The 22,736-nt window shown below is 43.0% G+C and overlaps 1 protein-coding gene across 20 annotated transcripts in view; it reads right to left on the bottom strand.

Moving 5' to 3' along the window:
• The window catches only part of FNBP1 (formin binding protein 1), a 172,243-nt gene that overhangs the window by 92,936 nt on the left and 56,571 nt on the right, over window positions 1-22,736 (bottom strand). For all 20 annotated transcript variants that reach the window (XM_038744970.1, XM_038744967.1, XM_038744968.1 and 17 more), the window contains exons 2-4: window positions 18,394-18,509; window positions 2,615-2,671; window positions 1,723-1,870 (exon numbers count right to left, since the gene is read on the bottom strand). In XM_038744970.1, coding sequence (XP_038600898.1) covers window positions 1,723-1,870; window positions 2,615-2,671; window positions 18,394-18,509 — 321 coding nt within the window. The remainder of the gene's footprint in view (window positions 1-1,722; window positions 1,871-2,614; window positions 2,672-18,393; window positions 18,510-22,736) is intronic.

Below are 22,736 nucleotides of genomic sequence, written 5' to 3'. Positions count from 1 at the left end.
GACTTGCCCAAAGCCACACAGCTGACAATTGGCAGAGCCGGGATTTGAACCCATGACCTCTGACTCCAAAGCCCGGGCTCTTTTCCACTGAGCCACGCGGCTTCTTGTACGTCCTCCCCCATCCCTTAAACTCTTATCTTACCTCCTTCTCTTCCCCACAGCACCTGTATATATGTATATACGTTTGTACATATTTATTTATTTATCTTACTTGTACATATCTATTCTATTTATTTTATTTTGTTAGTATGTTTGGTTTTGTTCTCTGTCTCCCCCTTCTAGACTGTGAGCCCGCTGTTGGGTAGGGACTGTCTCTCTGTGTTGCCGACTTGTACTTCCCAAGCGCTTAGTACAGTGCTCTGCACACAGTAAGCGCTCAATAAATACGATTTATTGATTGATTGTCTCGTCTTATGCCGTCGAGTCGTCTCCGACCCACAGCGACACCATGGACACATCTCTCCCAGAACGCCCACCTCCATCTGCAGTCGTTCTGGTGTGTATCCACGGAGTTTTCTGGGTCAAAATACGGAAGCGATTTACCATCGCCGCCTTCTGCTCAGTGAACGTGAGTCTCCGCCCTCGACTCTCTCCCAATACCGCTGTTGCCCAGCACAGATGAGTTTTGGCTTGTAGCAGATGGCCTTCCACTCGCTAGCTACTGCCCAAGCTAGGAATGGATATAATAATAATAATAATAATAATAATAATAATAATGATGGCATTTATTAAGCACTTACTACATGCAAGACACCGTTCTAAGCGCTGGGGAGTTTACAAGGTGATCAGGTTGTCCCACGTGGGGCTCACAGTCTTAATCCATAACGACCCTGGGGGAGTCACTGAACCTCTCTGTGCCTAAGTCCCCTCATCTGTAAAATGGGGACTCAAAAATGTTTTCGCCCTCCTTCTTAGACTGTGAGGGGACTGAGATGAGGGATTTATAGATGAGGGAACTGAGGCAAAGAGAAGTGAAGTGACTTGCCCAAGGTCACACAGCTGACACGTGGCAGAGCCGGGATTTGAACCAATGACCTCTGACTCCAAAGCCCGGGATCTTGCCACTGAGCCACGCTGCTTCCCCCTCTGCTTGACTCACCCGCCCTTAGGTAAGACTGGTAGAGTACTGGAAATTCCCCAGAATTCCCCAATTCTTACACTCTTTATCAATCAATCAATCGTATTTATTGAGCGCTTACTGTGTGCAGAGCACTGTACTAAGCGCTTGGGAAGGACAAGTTGGCAACATATAGAGATGGTCCCTACCCAACAGTGGGCTCACAGTCTAGAAGGGGGAGACGGACGACAAAACCAAACATATTGGGCCGCAGTTCCCTCATCTGTAAAATGGGGACTAAGACCGTGAGCCCCTGTGGGACAACCTGATCGCCTTGTATCCCCCCAGCGCTTAGAACAGTACTTTGCACATAGTAAGCGCTTAACAAATGCCATTATTATTATTATTATTATTATTTACCCTTCTCAAAGCTTTTCCTGGTGCTACTTCCACACCCGTCCCCATCTGATGAGAGGCCTCTTGCCTAGCTGTAAACCCCTTGTGGGCAGGGACTGTGTCTACTAACTCTGCTGTACTGTCCTCCCCCAAGCGCTTAGTACACTGTTCTGCAAACAATAAGTGCTCAATAAATACCACCGACTTCACCCAATTTTGTATTCCATCAGCCGCATCATTATTAATTAGAACGAAGGTTTCTTTTTTACCGATTTCCTCTCCTGTTTCAGTTCTTGGACATAACGTGCTAACTCCATGGTAATCTGTGAAGTCATGTTCTCCGAAATAACTTCATGCTGCCCGGCATAATCATTCATTTCATTCAGTGTGGACAGGAAAGCTTTACATGATGTATACCTGCAAAGAACAAAACATATGTTTTATTGCATCTGCTCAAAAGAACATACTCCCTTTTCTCCAATTAAGGCGCCCATCTATTTTGACATTCAGACTTCCTGGACCATATGGGATACTACGGTAATTAAATTGATTTAATTTGTAACAGCTCCCCAAAAGGGATTCAAACAATTCATTACATATAGCATTCTCGCTAAAATAGCTTGTAATTTAATTAGTTGCAAATTACTATGTTCTCACATTTCTTTCCGCTTAATTCGTTTGGCATTTGACTTTCCCAATATAAGAACCCAGATACAATATCAGAGTATATACACCCGATACTCTCCACTAACTTCATAGCTTTCATTTGGAAAGTTTACTCCTTTTATCTTGCTCGTTTTACAGAATCTTAGTTTTACAAAACAACCCAATACAGCCAGCTGACAGTATTTCCCACGGGACAAACCTAGGAAGGGAGCCAATGATCTGTGAATCTTTATTTCAAATGATGTCAAAGATCGCTTGGCAAAACTATTTCTTATGAATTATTCACAGTACACCACTATCACCATTAAGATAAACTCAAATATTAGAATTAAGGGGAAACTCATTCTAGGATTCTACTATTTTATTAACCAACATTTTAACTGACACTTATGAATTGGGAATGCTGTCGAGAGAATGAATATATACATTTTTTTCTCCTTCCCATCGTAATTTTATTTAGGGACAGCGCCACATAAAGAATTATAATAAACATACTTGTACTCTTCCTCTTCCTTGGAGTTCTTTTTAGGTTGGTATTTCTTTGAAAGATTCCTAAAATTAAAAAGAGAGAGAGAGAGATTTCACCAAAAATGGAAAGGATCTTCTTTTAATTAAGGATTTGAGAACCAAAGCAATTAGAAACCTTTTGCATTTTGTTTGCTGCCAGGAGGTTTGGATCCTCTCAGAGGCTGAAACTAATTCACTGTTCTATCTTAAAGATTGGAAATGAAGTTTCATTTCTTGAGACTAAGAAATGCATACATATATTGTCCATCTCATTCAGAGATAACACCCCGAAGAGAAAAAATTTCTAGTTAATGAGTTCATTGACACACACTGTTAGACACTTGGAACATTTCAGCTCATCATTCCCCCTCTGACCTTACCTTGCTGCTTTCCTTCCACAATCCATTCATTTCATTCATTCAATCGTATTTATTAAGCGCTTACTGTGTGCAGAGCACTGTACTAAGCGCTTGGGAAGTCCAAGTTGGCAACATATAGAGACGGTCCCTACCCAACAGCGGGCTCACAGTTTAGGAGGGGGAGACAGAGAACAAAATCAATCAATCAATCAATCAATCGTATTTATTGAGCGCTTACTGTGTGCAGAGCACTGGACTAAGCACTTGGGAAGTACAAGTTGGCAACATATAGAGACAGTCCCTACCCATCGCCAACGGTGTCGGCTTCCTGGGGTGAGGCCCGCGCTCGGGGCACTTGTCCTGCCTGAGGATGAGCGTGGCACAGCAATATGCCAGGTAGAAAGCGGACTCGAGCCCCACGGGCAGCCCCTCTTCCCCTCCACCACGTCGGTTTGACCCACTTGCCCAATTAGCTGGTTGTGGGCAGGGAATGTATCTGCAGCGTGACTCAGTGGAAAGAGCCCGGGCTTAGGGGTCAGAGGTCATGGGTTCAAATCCCGGCTCTGCTGCTTGTCAGCTGTGTGACTTTGGGCAAGTCACAACTTCTCTGTGCCCCAGTTACCTCACCTGTAAAATGGGGATTGAGATTGTGAGCCCCACATGGGACAAACTGATCACCTTGTAGCCTCCCCAGAGCTTAGAACAGTACTTTACACATAGTAAGCGCTTACCCGTGTATATGCATATATATTTGTACATATTTATTACTCTATTTATTTATTTTACTTGTACATGTTTATTCTATTTATGTGGTTTATATGTTTTGTTTTGTTGTCTGTCTCCCCTCGAGACTGTGAGCCCACTGTTGGGTAGGGACCGTCTGTATATGTTGCCAACTTGTACTTCCCAAGCGCTTAGTGCAGTGGTCTGCACACAGTAAGCGCTCAATAGATACGACAATGAATGAATGAATGAACAAATACAAAAATTATTATTATTCTGTTGTACTCTCCCCAGCGCTTAAAACAGTGCCTGCACACAGTAAGCGCTCAATAAATACGGACTGACTGGCTGACAGACTACCGCTCTCCGCATGGGAGTCAGAGTTCGTGGGTTCTAATCCCAGCTCTGTCAGCTGTGTGACTTTGGGCAAGCCGCTCGCTTCTCTGTGCCTCCGTTACCTCATCTGTAAAATGGGGATGAAGACCGTGAGCCCCGCATGGGGCAACCTGATCACCTTGTATCTACCCCAGCACTCAGAACAGGGCTTGGCACACAGTAAGCGCTTAACAAATACCACCACCACCACCATCATCATCATCTTCAAAGCCTTATCACGTAAAATCACGTCTCATCCAAGAGGCCATCCCCAACTAAGCCCTCATCTCCCCTACTCATTCATTCATTCAATCATATTTACTGAGCGCTTACTGTGTGCATCTGCGTCACCCTTGCACTTGAATTTGCCACCCTTTATTCACCCCACCGACAGCTCCACAGCACTCACGTACAGAATGGTAATTTACTTATTTATACTACTGTCTGTCTCCCCGCCTACACTGTGAGCTCGTTGTGGGCAGAGAACGTGTCTACCAACCCTGCTGTATTATACTTCCCCAAGAGCTTAGTACACTGCTCTAAGCCCTCAACAAATATGATAGATCATCATCATCACCATCAATCGTATTTATTGAGCGCTTACCGTGTGCACAGCACTGTACTAAGCGCTTGGGAAGTACAAGTTGGCAACATATAGAGACAGTCCCTACCCAACAGTGGGATGGATTAGTGCTCAAAGTTTGCGGCTATGACAGCTTCTCATGAGGAATATCCTTCCGCTAACTCTAAATCAGACACAATTCAGTGTTTACTAAATCTGAAAACTCATTTAAAAAGAAAAGATTAAAAAAAAACTCCCAATGCTGGGATATATTTCAAGACCACAAGTCATGAAAATTAGCTAGAAATATGCCACAGATACATTTCCATTCCATCCAAATACAGCTGGATTCAAACTGTAAGCTTACTGTGGACGGGGAATGTGTCTACCAACCCTGGTGCACTGTACTTTCCCAAGCGTTTAGTTCAGTGCTCTACACACAGGGAGCCCTCAATAAATCCCACGGATTCAAAAAGGATCTTCTGGCCTGCAAGTTCTACCAGCTTGGTAGCTTGTGACGCTTGCCACGGTCACACCTTGCTTTCTGACCAATCTACATATCAATCAATCAATCAATCGTATTTATTGAGCGCTTACCGTGTGCAGAGCACTGTACTAAGCGCTTGGGAAGTCCAAGTTGGCAACATATAGAGACGGGTCCCTACCCAACAACGGGCCCACAGTCTAGAAGGGGGATCATCGAGCGACAGGCTGGCCTACAGATAGATAATCATGGTCCAAGTAGTTCCCCTTCAGTCATAATTTTGCATAAAAACATAACTATTAAAAGGGAAGTAGAGGTCATTAAATGAATATCAGATCTACCGGGTGACGTTACATATGCCCTGGATACGTGTTCATCGTCCTGGTTACTGACAATTATTGGGGAACCTTACGACATTACAAGGCTTCATTTACACAAAGGGAAACTGCCGCGGCAAACTGACTAATTTCCCACAGTAAATCTTTCCAACCTACAAGGGTCTTGGCATTCATTTCCTTATTTACTCAACAGTTAATTTTACCATTTCCTCTTCTGCAATGGGAGCTCTTTTCGCTTAAGCGGTAATGACATTTTTTTCACCCGAAATACCGAAGCGGGGATCAAATAAAATGCGTTTTCATCCTAGGAAATTATGAAAAGTGAACTTCGCTGAAAAGATCATTTGTAAAGGAAGGGATGTGCAGTTTGCATATACTTTACTATCATTCGTTAGTATATATACATTATCTAATGTATGTATCTATCCTAATTCACCCAAAATACTGAAGCGGGGGTCAAATAAAATACATTTTCATCCCAGGAAATTATGAAAAGTGAACTTCGCCGAAAAGATCATTTGTAAATGAAGGGACATGCAGTTTGCATATACTTTACTATCATTCGTTAGTATACGTACATTATCTAATGTATGTACCTATCCTAATTCACCCAAAATACTGAAGTGGGGATCAAATAAAATGCATTTTCATCCTAGGAAATTATGAAAAGTGGAACTTTGCCGAAAAGATCATTTGTAAATGAAGGGATATGCAGTTTGCATATACTTTACTACCATTCGTTAGTATACATACATTATCTAATAAACACGATTGACTACATTACACGTATTCATTCATTCAATCGTATTTATTGAGCGCTTACTGTGTGCAGAGCACTGTACTAAGAGCTTGGGAGGTACAAGTTGGCAACATATAGAGACGGTCCCTACCCAACAGCAGGCTCACAGTCTAGAAGATTTATATATCAATCAATCAATCGTATTTACTGAGTGCTTCCTGTGTGCAGAGCACTGTACTAAGCGCTTGGGAAGTACAATCTATCTATATATACAGATATATATCTATCTCTACACACACATACACACACACACATATATACTTACACCTATACCTACATATACCTACACAAACACACAGAGATGCAGTGTGGCCTAGTGGTTGGAACAGGGGCCTAGGAATCAGAAGGACCTGGGTTCTAATCCCAGCTCTGCCACCTGTCTGCTGTGTGACCTTAGGCAAGTCACTTCACTTCTCTGGACCTCAGTTACCTCACCTGTGAAATGGGGATTGAGAGCGTGAGCCCATGTGGGACAGGGACTGTGTCCATCCTGACCGACTTGTATCTACCCCAGTGCTCAGAACAGTGCTTGGCACATGGGAAGTGCTTAACAAGTACCATAATTATTATATATTAGAACCCATGACCTTCTGGTTCCCAAGCCCATGCTCTATCCACTAACCCCTGCTGCTTCCTCATATATACGGACATATATAATCAATCATATTTATTGAGCGCCTACTGTGTGCAGAGCACTGTACTAAGCGCTTGGGAAGTACAAGTTGGCAACATATAGATACGGTCCCTACCCACTTCTCTCTATATTTTCTGTGTTGCCCTGGCACTTGGATTGCTCCCTTTATTTATAGATCGCCTCTATATGTTGCCAACTTGGACTTCCCAAGCGCTTAGTACAGTGCTCTGCACACAGTAAGCGCTCAATAAATATGATTGAATGAATGAATTTATTACTCTATTCATTTAATTTGTACATAGTTATTCTATTTATTTTATTTTGGCAATATGTTTTGTTTTGTTCTCTGTCTCCCCCTACTAGACTGTGAGCCCGCTGTTGGGTAGGGACCGTTTCTAGATGTTGACAAGTTGGACTTCCCAAGTGCTTAAGTTCTCTCCACCTCAGTTTTCTCATCTGTAAAACAGGGGTTAAGACTGTGAGCTCTATGTGGGACAGGGACTGTGTCCAACCTGATTATCTTGTATCTACTCCAGTGCTTAGAACAATGTCTGGCACATAGTAAAGTGCTTAACAAATACCAAAAATGATTTATTATCATGTGTGTATTTTATATATATATATATATAAATATATATATATATATATCTTCTTGACTGTGAGCCCACTCTTCTAGACTGTGAGCCCACTGTTGGGTAGGGACCGTCTCTATATGTTGCCAACTTGTACTTCCCAAGTGTTTAGTACAGTGCTCTGCACACATTAAGCGCTCAATAAATACGATTGAATGAATGAATGAATATAGGGGGGAGTGTAAAGAGTCATTCCATAATGATTAGTCCTATTTTTGGACCAGTGGGAAGACCAGATCTGGGTTCTAGTCTAGGTTCTGAAAGCAGAAAAATGTCTGCAGGGGTTATACCATCAGTGGGAAGGGTCTTTGACCAAGGAGGCTTCATAAATTAGACAGGCCCAGCAAGAATCCCGAAAAATGGCTGGAATGCGGGCAATGAAGACCCCAACACCTACCAAGGTAGTTGCCTGTTGGATTAGGGTACACAGCTTTAATGGCATGCTGCAGCCACTTTGGTCGGCTTCAAGGCTGTCCATCCCCTCGCCCCCTCCTACCTCACCTCCCTTCTGTCCTTCTCCAGCCCAGCCCGCACCCTCCGCTCCTCTGCCACCGCTCACCTCCTCACCGGGCCTCATTCTCGCCGTCGACCCCCGGCCCACGTCCTCCCCCTGGCCCGAAACGCCCTCCCTCCGCACATCCGCCAAGCTAGCTCTCTTCCTCCCTTCAAAGCCCTACTGAGAGCTCACCTCCTCCAGGAGGCCTTCCCACACTGAGCCCCCTTCTTTCTCTCCTCCTCCCCACCCCCCCCGCCCTACCTGCTTCCCCTCCCCACGGCATCTGTATATATTTGTACAGATTTATTACTCTATTTTACTTGTACATATTTACTATTCTATTTATTTTGTTAATGATGTGCATCTAGCTTTATTTCTATTTATTCTGATGGCACTGACACCCGTCCACATGTTTTGTCGTCCGTCTCCCCCTTCTAGACTGTGAGCCCGTTGTTGGGTAGGGACCGTCTCTATATGTCGCCTACTTGTTGTCCCGAGGTGACCCTTGGGTACCGGCCATCTCAAGGTCAAAAGCTATCTCGTGACCACCTGAGCCAGCAGGCGGAACTCGGAAGTGAGGGTGGGATACCGCCCCACGACCAAATCTGCTAGATTGACAGCCCAAGCCGGGAATACAGAAGGTGTCCCTCGCCCCCGTGCCAATCAAATCAGGTATGGAGGAGGGGGGAGGGCAGAGATTGGATAAACTGAGGCCGGAAGCTGGAATGGCCTAGGGGCACAGGCAATAAATACCTGTCGCCTCTGACCTTTGGGGTCAGAACACCAGGACACGCAGCAGCAGGAGCAGCCCACGTGTCTCTCCCTGCCCCGAAGGCCCGATGCCCGCTCTACAACCAGAACCAACACACTGAGGCAAGGGCCGCGGGACGGGTGAGTGTCTCGTGGGTGGGACCCAGGTATCCCGCTGCTGATGGGAATCATGAGTGGATATCTCCCATGTAGGGAGAGCACATTGTGAGAGCTAGCCGCCCACCACGGGCGCGGGGAACGGAATGAATTCTTCCCACGTGGGAAAGTGGATTCTTCCCGAGTGGGAAGTGCACACGGGTGAGAGCTAGCCGCCTCACCCACGCGCGATTAACGTATGATTGTGTTCCTCCCGTGTAGGGAAGCTCTAATATTGCTAATTGATTATATTCCTCCCAAAAGGGAAATTCAATCCATTGCGCCTAAGCAATTACATAAATTCAATTCGCCTCGCGGAATAAATTTTATATAAAACTCAGGCTTTCCGTCTCCGGCCTCTCTCTCTTTCTCTCGCCTCGCCGATCACTGAACGAGCCCATCCCCGGACGACGGGTGACACTTGTACTTCCCAAGCGCTTAGTACAGTGCTCTGCACACAGTAGGCGCTCAATAAATACGACCGAATGAATGGCTGCACAGGTGCTTAGTACTCTGCACATGGTAAGCACTCAACAAACACCATAAATGACGATGGATACTGAATAAACAAACCTTTAAATGGGCTTCCCTGGCACTTAGAACAGTGCTCTGCACAAAGAGCTCAATCAGTACCACTGATTGATTTGCGAAGGCCTACAACCATTTTAACTTTTTCCTGCATCCACCCCTAGCTCCTTGTGGACCGGGAACCTGTCTACCTGCCAACTCTCTCAGGGTACACCCAACCTCAACTGACAAAGATAAGAGAGTGAAAATGGGTCTAATCTCTATCATCAGTGCCTCCCCTGGGGTACTTGGTCCCGAAGACTCAACCATCGCTCTTGATGGAAGATTTCATCATCACCACACCGAGGTTATCTGTCAAGTTCCAGAACGAAACATAATTCAATAAGCGTGTGAGCTCTGAATTCCACTTGATGACTGTAAACAGGCATCCGCCACGACAGAACGACATTATGATCCTTGGAAACGTGGCTGCGTCATGAATGGCTGAACCGTTGGGTACGTTCTCCCACACGCTTATGTTATAAATTGGAATCTGTACCAGCACCTCTGGAAAAATACGACATTTCAGTATGTGCCATTTTATGTTGAACATTAAACATCGTTAAACTGTTATTTTCTCTGAAAGTGATTCAAAGCATAAAATCGCAACATCAATTACATAAGGAGTTGTAATAGGATCGTTAGTCTTTGCAGGCGGCTGCAAAAATAATAGGGGGTTTGGAGGTGTGTCTGTATTGCTCCCAAGTGGGAAGCAATCATGGGGCAGAGGCTAGGTGCTTTGCCATATGTGAATAACTAAAAAAGTGAAAAGAAGCGTGGTCTAGTGGAAAGAGCATGGGCCTGAGAGCCAAAGTACCTGGGTTCTAATCATGGCTCTGCCAAAATCTTGCTGTGTGACTATGGGCAAGTCACTTAATGTCTCTGTGCCTCAGTTCTCCTGTTCTCCCTCCTACCTAGACTGTGAGCTCCATGCAGGTCAGGGACTCTGTCCAGCCTAGTAGGGAGGGAATTGAATTCCCTGCAGTGGTTGGATGTCATGTCCAGCAATGATATTAATGGAGCACTTACTCGGTGCAGAGCACTGCGTTAGCATTTGGGAGCGAATAATAGGGTAAGTAAACAGAATCTCTGCTCTCAAAGAGTTTACAGTTCAGCTGGAGACACTAAAATAAAGGAAACCACTGAGTATTAGATTCACTTGTTTACTCTATTTATTTTACTTGTACATATCTATTCTATTTATTTTGTTAATATGTTTGGTTTTGTTCTCTGTCTCCCCCTTCTAGACTGTGAGCCCACTGTTGGGTAGGGACTGTCTCTATATGTTGCCAACTTGTACTTCCCAAGTGCTTAGTACAGTGCTCTGCGCACAGTAAGCGCTCAATAAATACGATTGATTGATTGATTGATTGTATCATATCTATCCCAGTCCACCCAAAAGGGTTGGACAAGTGCTACACAAATACCATAAAAACCTTGCCCTGTTGACTGTTGCTGGTTTTGCAACAAGTGAGAAATATAACCAATTTAGGTTAAGCAGCAACCCCCTTTTTGGCACAGAACGCTTTTCAATCCTTCTGAACATCTCCGCCCACCTATGAATACTATCGGCATCTTCTGCTTTATTCATTTTTGCAAGTTCACCTGCTTTCTTGAAAACTGATGCAAGCCTTTTGAATTCAAAAAAATCTTAGCTGGTGACAGAATTAAGATTCTAGCCTCGGGTGCCATCGTGACAACCCCCTCCCTCCACCATCCAGGAACAGGATATGTCTGCTTACCTGAAAGCAGCCCCGAACTGGGGTGAGGTAGGAGGGCAGATATTTTAGTTGGACTTAGCAGCCTTTTCTACCACATCACCAATCTGTTGAGTCGGCGTGAGTCTGTTCTGCTTTTGGACAGAGCAGAGAAGCCGGCTTCCAGTTTGTGTTCAGGGAGGGGAGGGAATTGAATTCCCTGCAGTGGTTGGATGTCATGTCCAGCAATGATATTAATTGAGCACTTACCCCGTGCAGAGCACTGTGTTAGCATTTGGGAGCGAATAATAGGGTAAGTAAACAGAATCTCTGCTCTCAAAGAGTTTACAGTTCAGCTGGAGACACTAAAATAAGGGAGACCACTGAGTATTAGAATATGTTTCTTTTTTGTCAATGAAGCAGAAGGCAGGGTCATCGAGTGACGGGAGAGGTGGAGGACGGGCAGAAGACAAGTCTGTGAATCCCTACACTACAACTTTGCTGTGGCCTGCTAAACTTTCGGGCGACCTCCTTTAATTGTATCAGACCAGTTAAAAGCAACGCTTCCTCTGATTCCCCCAGATTGGACCTGACTGGTGGACACATCTGCCAGTCTATCTGCTTAGTGGCAACTTCCAGATCGGACACGGTAATGGTGGATGGAAATGGAGAGGGCGGCGATGGACACGTCTTCTGACCGGTAGATACATCTGTCGGGGAGGCCTCTGGAAACAAGTCCCAGGTGAGCAGAAGGTTCACCCTATCTCCTTCCCCTACTCCACCGCCTCTCCGATACGAGGCTGATTGCGAAGCTTAAAATCAATCAATCAATCGTATTTATTGAGCGCTTACTGTGTGCAGAGCACTGTACTAAGCACCTGGGAAGTACAAGCTGGCAACATATAGAGACAGTGCCTACCCAACAGTGAGCTCACAGTCTAGAAGGGGGAGACAGAGAACAAAACCAAACATATTAACAAAATAAAATAAATAGAATAGATATGTACAAGTAAAATAAATAAATAAATAAATAGAGTAATAAATTTGTACAAACATATATACAGGTGCTGTGGGGAAGGGAAGGAGGTAAGACGGGGGGATGAAGAGGGGAGTAGAGGGGATGGAGTGGAGGCTGTTGGATTTGGCAAAAAGGTCACTGGTGAATTTAGAGAGAGCAGTTTCTGTGGAGGAAAGGGGACAGTCTAGTGAGCCCGTTGTTGGGGAGGGACCGTCTCTATATGTTGCCAACTTGCACTTCCCAAAATACTTGGGAAAGCACTCAATCAATGGTATTTGTTGAGCGCCTGCTATGTTCACAGCACTGTAGTAAGCGCTTGGGAGAGTACGATGCAGAAAGCGTTGAGTCGGTCAGGTTCTGTGACCTCACTGTGGACAATCTTTGAGCAATTTGCCAGGTCACAGCCCATAAAGCCACATTTCCTTCACAGAACCGGAGCCAGCCCATGAGCGGAGGAAAACAAATCACGGAATTGATCCACACCCGCGGGCTGGTGGTCTGAGATCAGAGCCCGGGCTTTGGAGTCAGAGGTCAAGGGTTCAAATCCCGGCTCCGCCACTTGCCAGCTGCGTGACTTGGGGCAAGTCACTTTATGTCTCTGTGCCTCAGTTACTTCATCTTTTAGACTGTGAGCCCACTGTTGGGTAGGGACCGTCTCTATATGTTGCCAACTTGTACTTCCCAAGCGCTTAGTACAGTGCTCTGCACACAGTAAGCGCTCAATAAATACGACTGATTGATTGATTGATTGTAAAAATGGGGATTAAGACTGTGAGCCCCCACGGGACAACCTGATCACCTTGTAACCTCCCCAGCGCTTAGACCAGTGCTTTGCACATAGTAAGTGTTTAATAAATGCCATCATTATTATTATTATTAAGAGAGGGACAGAGGTACAAGGGGGGTAAGTTCAAAAGAGAGTGGGGCATTGAAGCCGGGGATTCCTGCCGAAAGCGGGGAGGTTCAGTAAGGTAAGGAGATCAAACGGGGGCATGATGGCCTAGGATGGATGGAGCAGGTGGTTAAGGGATCAGAGGTCTCCATGAGGGGAGAGGGCATTGTTGTTGCAAAGACGGTAGGTGAGGAGGCTGGGGTCAGCGAGTTGGATTCAGAGTTGGTGACGTTAGGAAGCTACTGATCCTGGGCTTCATCGGCAATCCGTGCACAATGCCTCTCCGATCTGACTTAACGCGATCTTCCTAAACTGGAGTACTTTTACCACAAAAGCTGGCAGTGTGAGACTTTGGTTTCTGGCAAAACTGGCAGTGGCTTCAGGGAGAAAGGCCAGAGGGGGTGACAACATGTGACGGGGTAGGGGCAGCAGTCAGCGTGGCTCAGTGGAAAGAGTACGGGCTTTGGAGTCAGAGTCATGGGTTCAAATCCTGGCTCCGCCAATTGTCAGCTGTGTGACTTTGGGCAAGTCACTTCACTTCTCTGGGCCTCATTTACCTAATCTGTAAAATGGGGATTAAGGACCGTGAGCCCCCCGTGGGACAACCTGATCACCTTGTAACGTCCCCAGCGCTTAGAACAGTGCTTTGCACATAGTAAGCGCTTAGTAAATGCCATCCAAAAAAAAAAAAAGACAAGTTCCAGCCCAGTTTGGAAACGGGACTTGGGGCCAGGGGAGGGGAAGTGACAATCAGTAATGCTCAATGGACAGGGCATAGGCCTGAGAGTCAGAAGGACTTGGTTTCTAATCCTGGCTCTGCCACATGTCTGCTGTGAGACCTTGGGCAAGTCACTTCACTTCCCTGGCCCTCAGTCACTTCACCTGAAAAATGGGGATTAAGAGTGTGAGCCCCATGAGGGACAGGAACTGTGTCCAAACTGATTAACTTCGATCTACCCCAGTACTTAGAACAGTGCTTGACACACAGTAAGCACTTAACAAGTACCATAATAATAATAATCGTTATTATTAAGTGTGGAAGCAGGCTAGGGGCCCCTCTGGAGAAATGTTCTTAGCTTGGGGTTTCATTTGTTCCATCATATTTATCGAGCATTTATGGCGTGCAGACACTGTACTAAGCAATCGGGAGAATATGCTGCAACAAGAAACAGACACATTCCCTGACCACAGTGAGCTTACGGTCTAAGTCTACTAGTTCAAACAGGCTCCTACATGATGACATACAGAATGCTGCCTATGCACCATGGGGATATCATAAAGAATGAATGTCTCCACAAATTAATGTGATGATATGTACCAGGAGCAGCAGATTTTTCTCTTCCCCAGGCAGCCAAATGTCCGAAGCAGGGTCACGCTGGGCATCCACTTTAACTCAGTTATCAGAACTTTTTTTTTATTATCGATAATAGCTTTGATTTGGTTCCCAAGACAGTTTGGATAACGGGGTTCAAATAATTGGCTTTCAACAGCTTAAACACTTAAGAAGCTATTACGCACCTCTTAATGCTACTGCAATCCTACGGGACTATCTGAACGTATTCACTTCAAAAGCATTTTTCCCCTCAAATGAAAAAAAATGTGCAATTACCTAATAAGGCAGCTCAAAAAATAGCTCCATCACCCTTATTTAATGCCACGTATTTTAAATTATTTTTACAATACGTACCTTTTCTGTTCCTGAGCACACAGATCACCTTTAAAATACTGCTATGAAGGAAAATTATCAACTTTTGGCCCAAATTTGCACCGCATAAGGCTAGCATTAGGCACCACGTTAAAGTAAGGAGAGAGTACATATCTTAGAGAAATCCAACACTCTGGTGGCTCATAGAAATACTCCTTCTCCCACTCTGCCTTAAGTGCCCTGTTAGTCCATCTACCTAATTAGGGGTGTTTCCAGGCCCTAGGCCGATTATTTCCGACCCCTTGCTGCTCAGGAAAAATCCCAGAATTTAGTTAGGCTGACTGACAGCAGGGTGGAGGGAGAAGCATAAAACCTCCACATCCCTGAGCACCAGCCGTTAATCTCACGGAAGTCTGTGCCGACGGTAGGCACATACAAGAATGCAATGTCACATGGAAACAACAAACTACAACTTGCAGTACCTCAGCAGTACTTGCTTTACTCGCAACAAAAAATTAAAAAGATTAAAAAAAATTAAAAACCCTAGGATCAGGCTCTCTCAGTTGGTTGGCTTGTGGGTGTCACAGAGTGTTGAAAACATGAAGTTTTTCCACCTGCCATTAGATTACTCTGTATTTGAACGGCTTTCTCCATTCATTGGCTCTCCGAAAAAAATTACAGAAACATTAGGTTAATAACGCTTGGCCTTTGAAATCACATGTAATTTGGTGGGGGAATAAAACCCTTTGAGCTGTTGGATCATTCTTTCATTCATCCGGTCGTATTTATTGAGCACTTACTGTGTACAGAGCACTGCACTAAGCACTTGGGAGAGTACAAAACAGTAATAAACAGTCACATTCCCTGCCCACAACGGACTTAGTCTACAGTGGAAGAGACAGACATCAATACAAATAAATAAAATTATAGATATGTACATCTGTAAAATGGGGATGAAGGCTGTGAGCCCCACGTGGGACAACCTGATCACCTTGTATCCCCCCCCCCAGCGCTTAGAACAGTGCTTGGCACATAGTAAGTGCTTAGCAAATGCCATCATTATTATTATTATTATTATTATTATTATTACAAAAGTGCTGCTGGGCTGAGAAGGACTTCTTGGCCTGCCTAATGAAAGCGTAAAAGAGAACACTCACAAGACCCCAGGACAGGTGTTTTTAAATTATCCTATGGTCCCAGTTAAAAGAACAAAAAATGATCCTCTATCTTACTATTTGACTCTTTACTTTTTCAGTAAACAGTCTTCGTTAATTCTATGTGTTGTTCATCACTAAAGAATGATTACCACCTGCTGTGACACTCACAAGTAAAATCGCCTAATACTTTAGCAATAAAGACAGCTTGGAGAGGGGCAGTAGAGGAGAGGGAATTACGGTCGTGAATGGGAGGTTGGAGCCAAGAGGAAGGGAGAGGAGGGAAGAAAGGTGAAGCATAGAAAGCGCAACAGAGCATAAGTAAAGCATTTCATTTGAGATAAAGCCATAATAAACTGTTAAGAATTCCACCCTTCCAAAATGAAAGAACTCTACCAAATCCTGTCAATAATTTGCTTTCGGGCAGTGATTCCCAATCAATGAGCCGCAGCATAATTGTGTGAATTGGGAAGCCCAGAAAAGCAGCACGGCGTAGAGGATAGAGCACAGGCCTGGAGTCTAACGGTCACAGGTTCTAATCCCGGCTCTGCCACCAGACTGCTGTGTGACCCTAGGCAAGTCAATTAGCTTCTCTGTGCCTCGGTTACCTCACCTGTAAAATGGGGATTGAGACTCGGAGCCCCACATGGGACAGGGACGGTGTCCAACTTGATTTGCTTGCATCCATTCCAGCGCTTAGTGCAGTGCTTGGCATATAATGAGAGCTTAACAAATACCATTATTATTATTGTGCATTTTTACAAAAATTATGAGGGTTTTGAAAAACCCTGCCTCTTCGGGGAAGCTGCGTAAACTGGAGGTGGCACATTATCTACTTCCTCGGCCTCGCCTCACACCTCAAGGGTTGCCAGGCATAAAGACATTTATGTTTAAAGAAGTAAAGGTACACAGAGAAGGGGAATGGATTCATTCATTAAATCGTATTTACTGAGCGCTTACTGTGTGCAGAGCACTGTACTCAGCACTTGGAAAAGTACAATACAACAATAAACGGACACCTTTCCTTCCCACAATGAGCCTACAGTCTAGGCTTTTTCCTTTTTCCTCTCCTCCTCCCCATCCCCCAGGCCCTACCTTCTTCCCCTACCCCCAGCACCTGTATATATGTTTGTACAGGTTTATTCCTCTATTTATTTTACTTGTACATATTTCCTATTCTACTTATTTTGTTAATGATTTGCATCTAGCTTTACTTCTATTTATTCTGATAACTTGACACCAGTCCACATGTTTTGTTTTGTTGTCTGTCTCCCCCTTCTAGACTGTGAGCCCGCTGTTGGGTAGGGACCGTCTCTATATGTTGCCGACTTGGACTTCCCAAGCGCTTAGTACAGTGTTCTGCACACAGTAAGCGCTCAATAAATATGACTGACTGAATGAATGAATAGAAGACATTCCCATGTTAACTGAGCCGAAAATATGGTGCTATTAAGAGGAAAAATGTGGTTTATTTTCCATGAAGTTATTATGCAGCCGTCAAAACAAGTGGATTTCTATCAATCAACTGTATCTAATGAGAGCTTATTGTGCGCACAGCACTATACTAAGCACTTGGGAGAGTACAACAGAATTAGCATACACGTTCCCTGCCCATGATGAGCAAGAGTGTTAGAGAGGATGTTTTCTGACCAAATCTAGCAAAGCAAATATTTTTAAATTCACAAATAACATGTGCCGCATTAGAAAAAGATGGCCATCGAACCCTGGAAAGCAATACAACTGAATACGCGATACTGACAATGCTGGTGCAATCATGCAATTTTCCTCCTTTTGTCATAGAGGGAAAATACTTCAACATTATCCTTAAGTTACAGGCAATTACGATTTCAGCTGACATCTTAATCTTTTACTTCTTACATTCATGTCTCACAGTCTTTGGGGAGAGAGTCTTGCCCATACAAAATTTAAGGTCAAAGAACAAATGCTCTCAATTGTAGTCTCGTCCACTGTCATTTTTACAGCAGCTACTGCATTTTGCTTATAAATCTCCTCTCAGGATCCCACAGTGTAATGCATTATGAAATTCAGGCTTTTTATAAAAACACCACAAAGCCACACCATACGATTAGTTTATGACAACAAAACTGCTTTATATTCTGTAATATAAAATCTGCAGAAACAGAACAATGTATGACACACACAGGTTTTCTTTAAGTGTTTACGGCACACTTTGTAAAGTTGTCATACTTGGATACAAATCTATCATTAACAAAGACAAATGTCCTTGAGTGCAATGCTTTTGAGAAATATTTTGTTCCAATATTCTTCAGACGCTAAACTACCTTTTCTATCTTCAGAACAAGATTCTTGCTATGGAAACATCATGCAATTACATAAAAGAGAAAATAATCATGGGGTTTTGCAAATATAAACACAGTTGGAAGCAATTTAAACATCTTTTTTCTTCAAGGTTGTTACGCAGCAATCAGATCATTTAAATCTCTCCATTAAAGGGATCAACTTACCTAAGTTGTTTTGCATAGCTGATTTCGATCTCTGTCCTTTCTTTTACAAATTTGATGTATTTCTCTAGAATATCAATTCCCCACTGTGTGTGTTTTTCCAAATTGTCAAATTGATCCTGTTGAAAACCAAAGAGATAGCTTACAGTCTTGTTCTGTGGTTGAACAGAACTTAAAATAACAATCTCTCTGTAAACATCACTATACAGAAAGTATTACTAATATTTTCCAGGATTATAGTTGGCATTTCTTTTAGAGCAGTTCTAACGGAACCAAATTGAGTTTGATATCTGGCTATGGCACTGAATTGTTAACTTTTAGAGGAACATCGAAAAGCCCTTCACAATGACTGTTGTAGTGCAAAGAAAGATCGTCACTGTATCAAACAGCATTTAAAGAAAATATCACATCCAATTTCACAGACAGCCCCAACTCTTATTTATAGCTCATTCCTAACTACGGATAGGGCGGTAAGAAGAAAAATCTAGTTTTCATTAAACAATTAGTTATCACTTGGGACAGCCCCAACTGTTATTTATAGCTCATTTCTAAGTACGGAGAGGGCAGTAAGAAGAAAAATCGAGTTTTCATTAAACAATTAATTATCACTTGGGAAGCAGCTCTTGTGTGACACAAGGAAAGTCTGTCTCAAAATCAGTAACACCAAAATTCAGTTACGGTAATGAAAATTTCTCTTTGAAAATCCCTGATGTCCGTCAAATTAATTCCACCTTTAATATTACTCTCGCCAAATCAACCATGTGTTTTCAATAAAGCCATCTGCATTCATGAGAATTCTGCAAGCTAACAGTGATTTACAAGATACTATGGAAGATAAACACCAGAGGTCAGATAAGATATTATGTCTTTAAAATACAAACTCTTACTCAGCTATAAAGAACAACTTTAAAAATATTTATCTTTTTAAAAGTTAACTCTATATTGGCAGACCCATTTCTCTCACATGGGATTTCTCAAGCATGAGAAAACTTGGTAATTTTTCTTGCAAAACCAAGAAAAATGATTTGTCAGGTGATTCTACTTACTCACAATTTTAAAAAATTATAAATCTTTTTAAAAGAAGTCTTGTTTGTGAGCTTATGTCCATAAAGTTGTTTGCTTTTAATGCCTTCGTTACTCCTGATTTGGGATTATTCTGGGATATCAGTTAGAAAAAGACATTGGCCAAATGAAAATTATCACCAAATTTTTCACTGGTACAAGGAAAACATGAAAACATTCCTTAAAAATCCACCAAATGAGAAATATCACTCAGCTTATACATGTACATTTGACACAACAGTGCAGTGGTAAAGTTTTAAAGTAGTCGAGGACTGATGAATACTGATTTCAAAATTGCTGACTACAATTTAATTTTTGTTATTCACGTACACCTTCCAAAAAACCACTCTTTAGCATGAATGTTGCTTGAAGTTTGACCAATAAAAGTTCTTTCTAAAGCACAAAGAAGGGTTGGGGGAGTCCAGTGGAAATCAAAATAAATGAAAACAGACGCTAAACAATCCACACCACTGTGTACCCTTGCTTTACCATGCTTTTTAATACTTGTTTTCTTTTCAAAAAATGATTTTCTTTTTAAAGGCTAAGGAAAAATTACCCTTGATAGTTTACCTTTCGGCAGCTGCAATACAAGCCCATCATTCACTGATCAGGTCTAATCACTAAGCTCCAGTGCATTCTACAGTTTTTGCTCTCAAGTTATTTAGGCTGCCTCACGAATTCGGCAAGTTTTCATTTCAGGTAAACCTAGTTGACACCAGTAAATAATACCCAGAAAGCCACTTCCTTTGATTTGCAGAAAAGTAAAAAAAAAAAAAAAACCCAACAGAAGTTCTCTTTCAGTCTTGAATTTGAATACCTTACTAAAACAACATTAAACATAACTTTTAAAAACTAACATGTCGATTTGAGTCAGTTTCTGCTACCCTGGCTCGTTGTGTACATATCAATCAATCAATCGTATTTATTGAGCGCTTACTGTGTGCAGAGCACTGTACTAAGCGCTTGGGAAGTACAAGTTGGCAACATATAGAGACGGTCCCTACCCAACAGTGGGCTCACAGTCTAAAAGGGGGAGACAGAGAACAAAACCAAACATACTAACAAAATAAAATAAATAGAATAGATATGTACAAGATAAATAGAGTAATAAATATGTACAGACATATCATCATCATCAATTGTATTTATTGAGCGCTTACTGTGTGCAGAGCACTGTACTAAGCGCTTGGGAAGTCCAAGTTGGCAACATATAGAGACAGTCCCTACCCAACAGTGGGCTCACAGTCTAAAAGGGGGAGACAGAGAACAAAGCCAAACATACTAACAAAATAAAATAAATAGAATAGATATGTACAAGTAAAATAAATAAATAGAGTAATGAATATGCACAGACATATATACATATATACAGGTGCTGTGGGGAAGGGAAGGAGGTAAGATGGGGGGGATGGAGAGGGGGACGAGGAGGGAAAAGAGGACACTTCTTGCGTTCTGTTCATACTCATTTCCCACAGCGATCAAGTCCCATCCTGGTAGTAAAACAGACAGGCAGGAAGCCCATTTAGCAGAGCTTAATAAGCACTCCCCCTCAGAGAATGCTCTGAATGGTATCCTAGCTGCCTGAAACGAGGAATAAACCCCAATTACTACCAGGAAGTGATTGAGGCATCACATAATTAATGACCAGCTTTCAACAGTAGCCCTATGCCTGCATACGTAGTATCAGAAACCCTACCAGGAGGATCAGAAGGGTGGAGATTCATCCTAAGCCTAAATCTGACACACGGCTTCCGTGCTACAGCTTAATAAATGTCAGTGTTTTTAATCCTGATTACAACAGGACCTGGAAACTCAGAAATCAAATGTTGACCCAGGTGCAATAATTCTCCTCAAACACTCAAACGGTCACTCCTAGGAGGCCCCACTTTTAAATGCCAAAGACCGTGTGTGACCCTATAATAAGCACATAGTACGCACTTCAATACAACAATAATAATAAACAGCAAAAATCCACCCGGCTTTTTCTGGATCGCTGTTCAAGGGGCTTTTATTTTCACAGACCGAAACACCCAACGAATTTATACGCACGCTACATCAAACTTGAAAAGAGAATTTTAATGACTTTCAACTGGTTACCCGGAAAAGAAAAAAAAATGCTTTGTTTTGAAAATATAAATAAGTCCAGATACAGAAAAGCCTGATACTTACCCGCTGTCTCTGGAACTTAGCTCTGTAAATTAGTCTGGTCGGCTCTACGGGTTGACCGAACAAGGACAGTTTAGGGAGGCAGGCGCCCATGATGCAGTTCAGTAAGTAAGGGGGGAAAAAGCTGCAATGCTGCTATAACTGACAGAAAAATTACTACAAAGAACAAGACAACGGTTTGAGAAGAAAAAGCAGACGGTAGTCGGTAACCCTGCACTAAGACGAGAACGACTCTAATTTGTTGAACTTTTTGGGCCGCCTTAAACGAGTGGAAAAAACTGAAGTTCACTTAAAGTAGCTCCCGACAAGAAGTCGGAGTTCAAAGGAATCCTAACTGCACTTTCAGACTCCTTTCCGAATCAGCTCTGAAAAAACACATTTCAAAATCAGATCACTCTCGTTTAGAAGTATAATCACAGGAGCGGGAATACCTTATCTGAGATTTAAGATGCGCTAGGCTACAGACGTGGCAGAGGCATGCAGAATGCAGAGAATGACACAGAATGCAAAGGGCTACGAAGTCTACCCTTCTTACAACAATGATGAAATTGTGCTAAAGGGCAATGAGGAGGCTGGGTATTCGATGTGTGCACTGACAGGGTGGAGAAAATGACAATTAAGAGTCTTGTGACGCCAAGGGAGCCTTAACATGGGAGACAATTTGGAACAGCATCTTGAAGGAATGGAGAATAAGAATGGAGAATTATTACTCTATTTATTTTACTTGTCCGTATTTACTATTCTATTAATTTTGTTACTAACGTGCATCTAGCTTTATTTTTATTTATTCTGATGACCTGACACCTGTCCCCATGTTTTGTTTTGCTGTCTGTCTCCCCCTTCTAGACTGTGAGCCCGCTGTTGGGTAGGGACCGTCTCTATATATTGCCAACTTGTACTTCCCAAGTGCTTAGGACGGTGCTCTGCACACAGTAAGCGCTCAATAAATACAATTGAATGAATGAATAAGGATTTCCAAAGATTAAAGTCATCTTCAAAAACTAAAAGGCAGGAAAAAAACCCAGACACGGCAGCGACACTGTGGTTATACTTATGTACAAACAGATTTCATCTGGAAAGGGAGTTATAATAAGTTGAGATATACAAGCGGAGGTGAC

The sequence above is a fragment of the Tachyglossus aculeatus genome, chromosome 4 (genome assembly GCF_015852505.1).
Source record: "Tachyglossus aculeatus isolate mTacAcu1 chromosome 4, mTacAcu1.pri, whole genome shotgun sequence".
Lineage (NCBI taxonomy): Eukaryota > Metazoa > Chordata > Mammalia > Monotremata > Tachyglossidae > Tachyglossus > Tachyglossus aculeatus.
The sequence above is the reverse complement of the archived record's forward strand: the minus strand, read 5'-3'. Positions and strand labels throughout refer to the sequence as shown.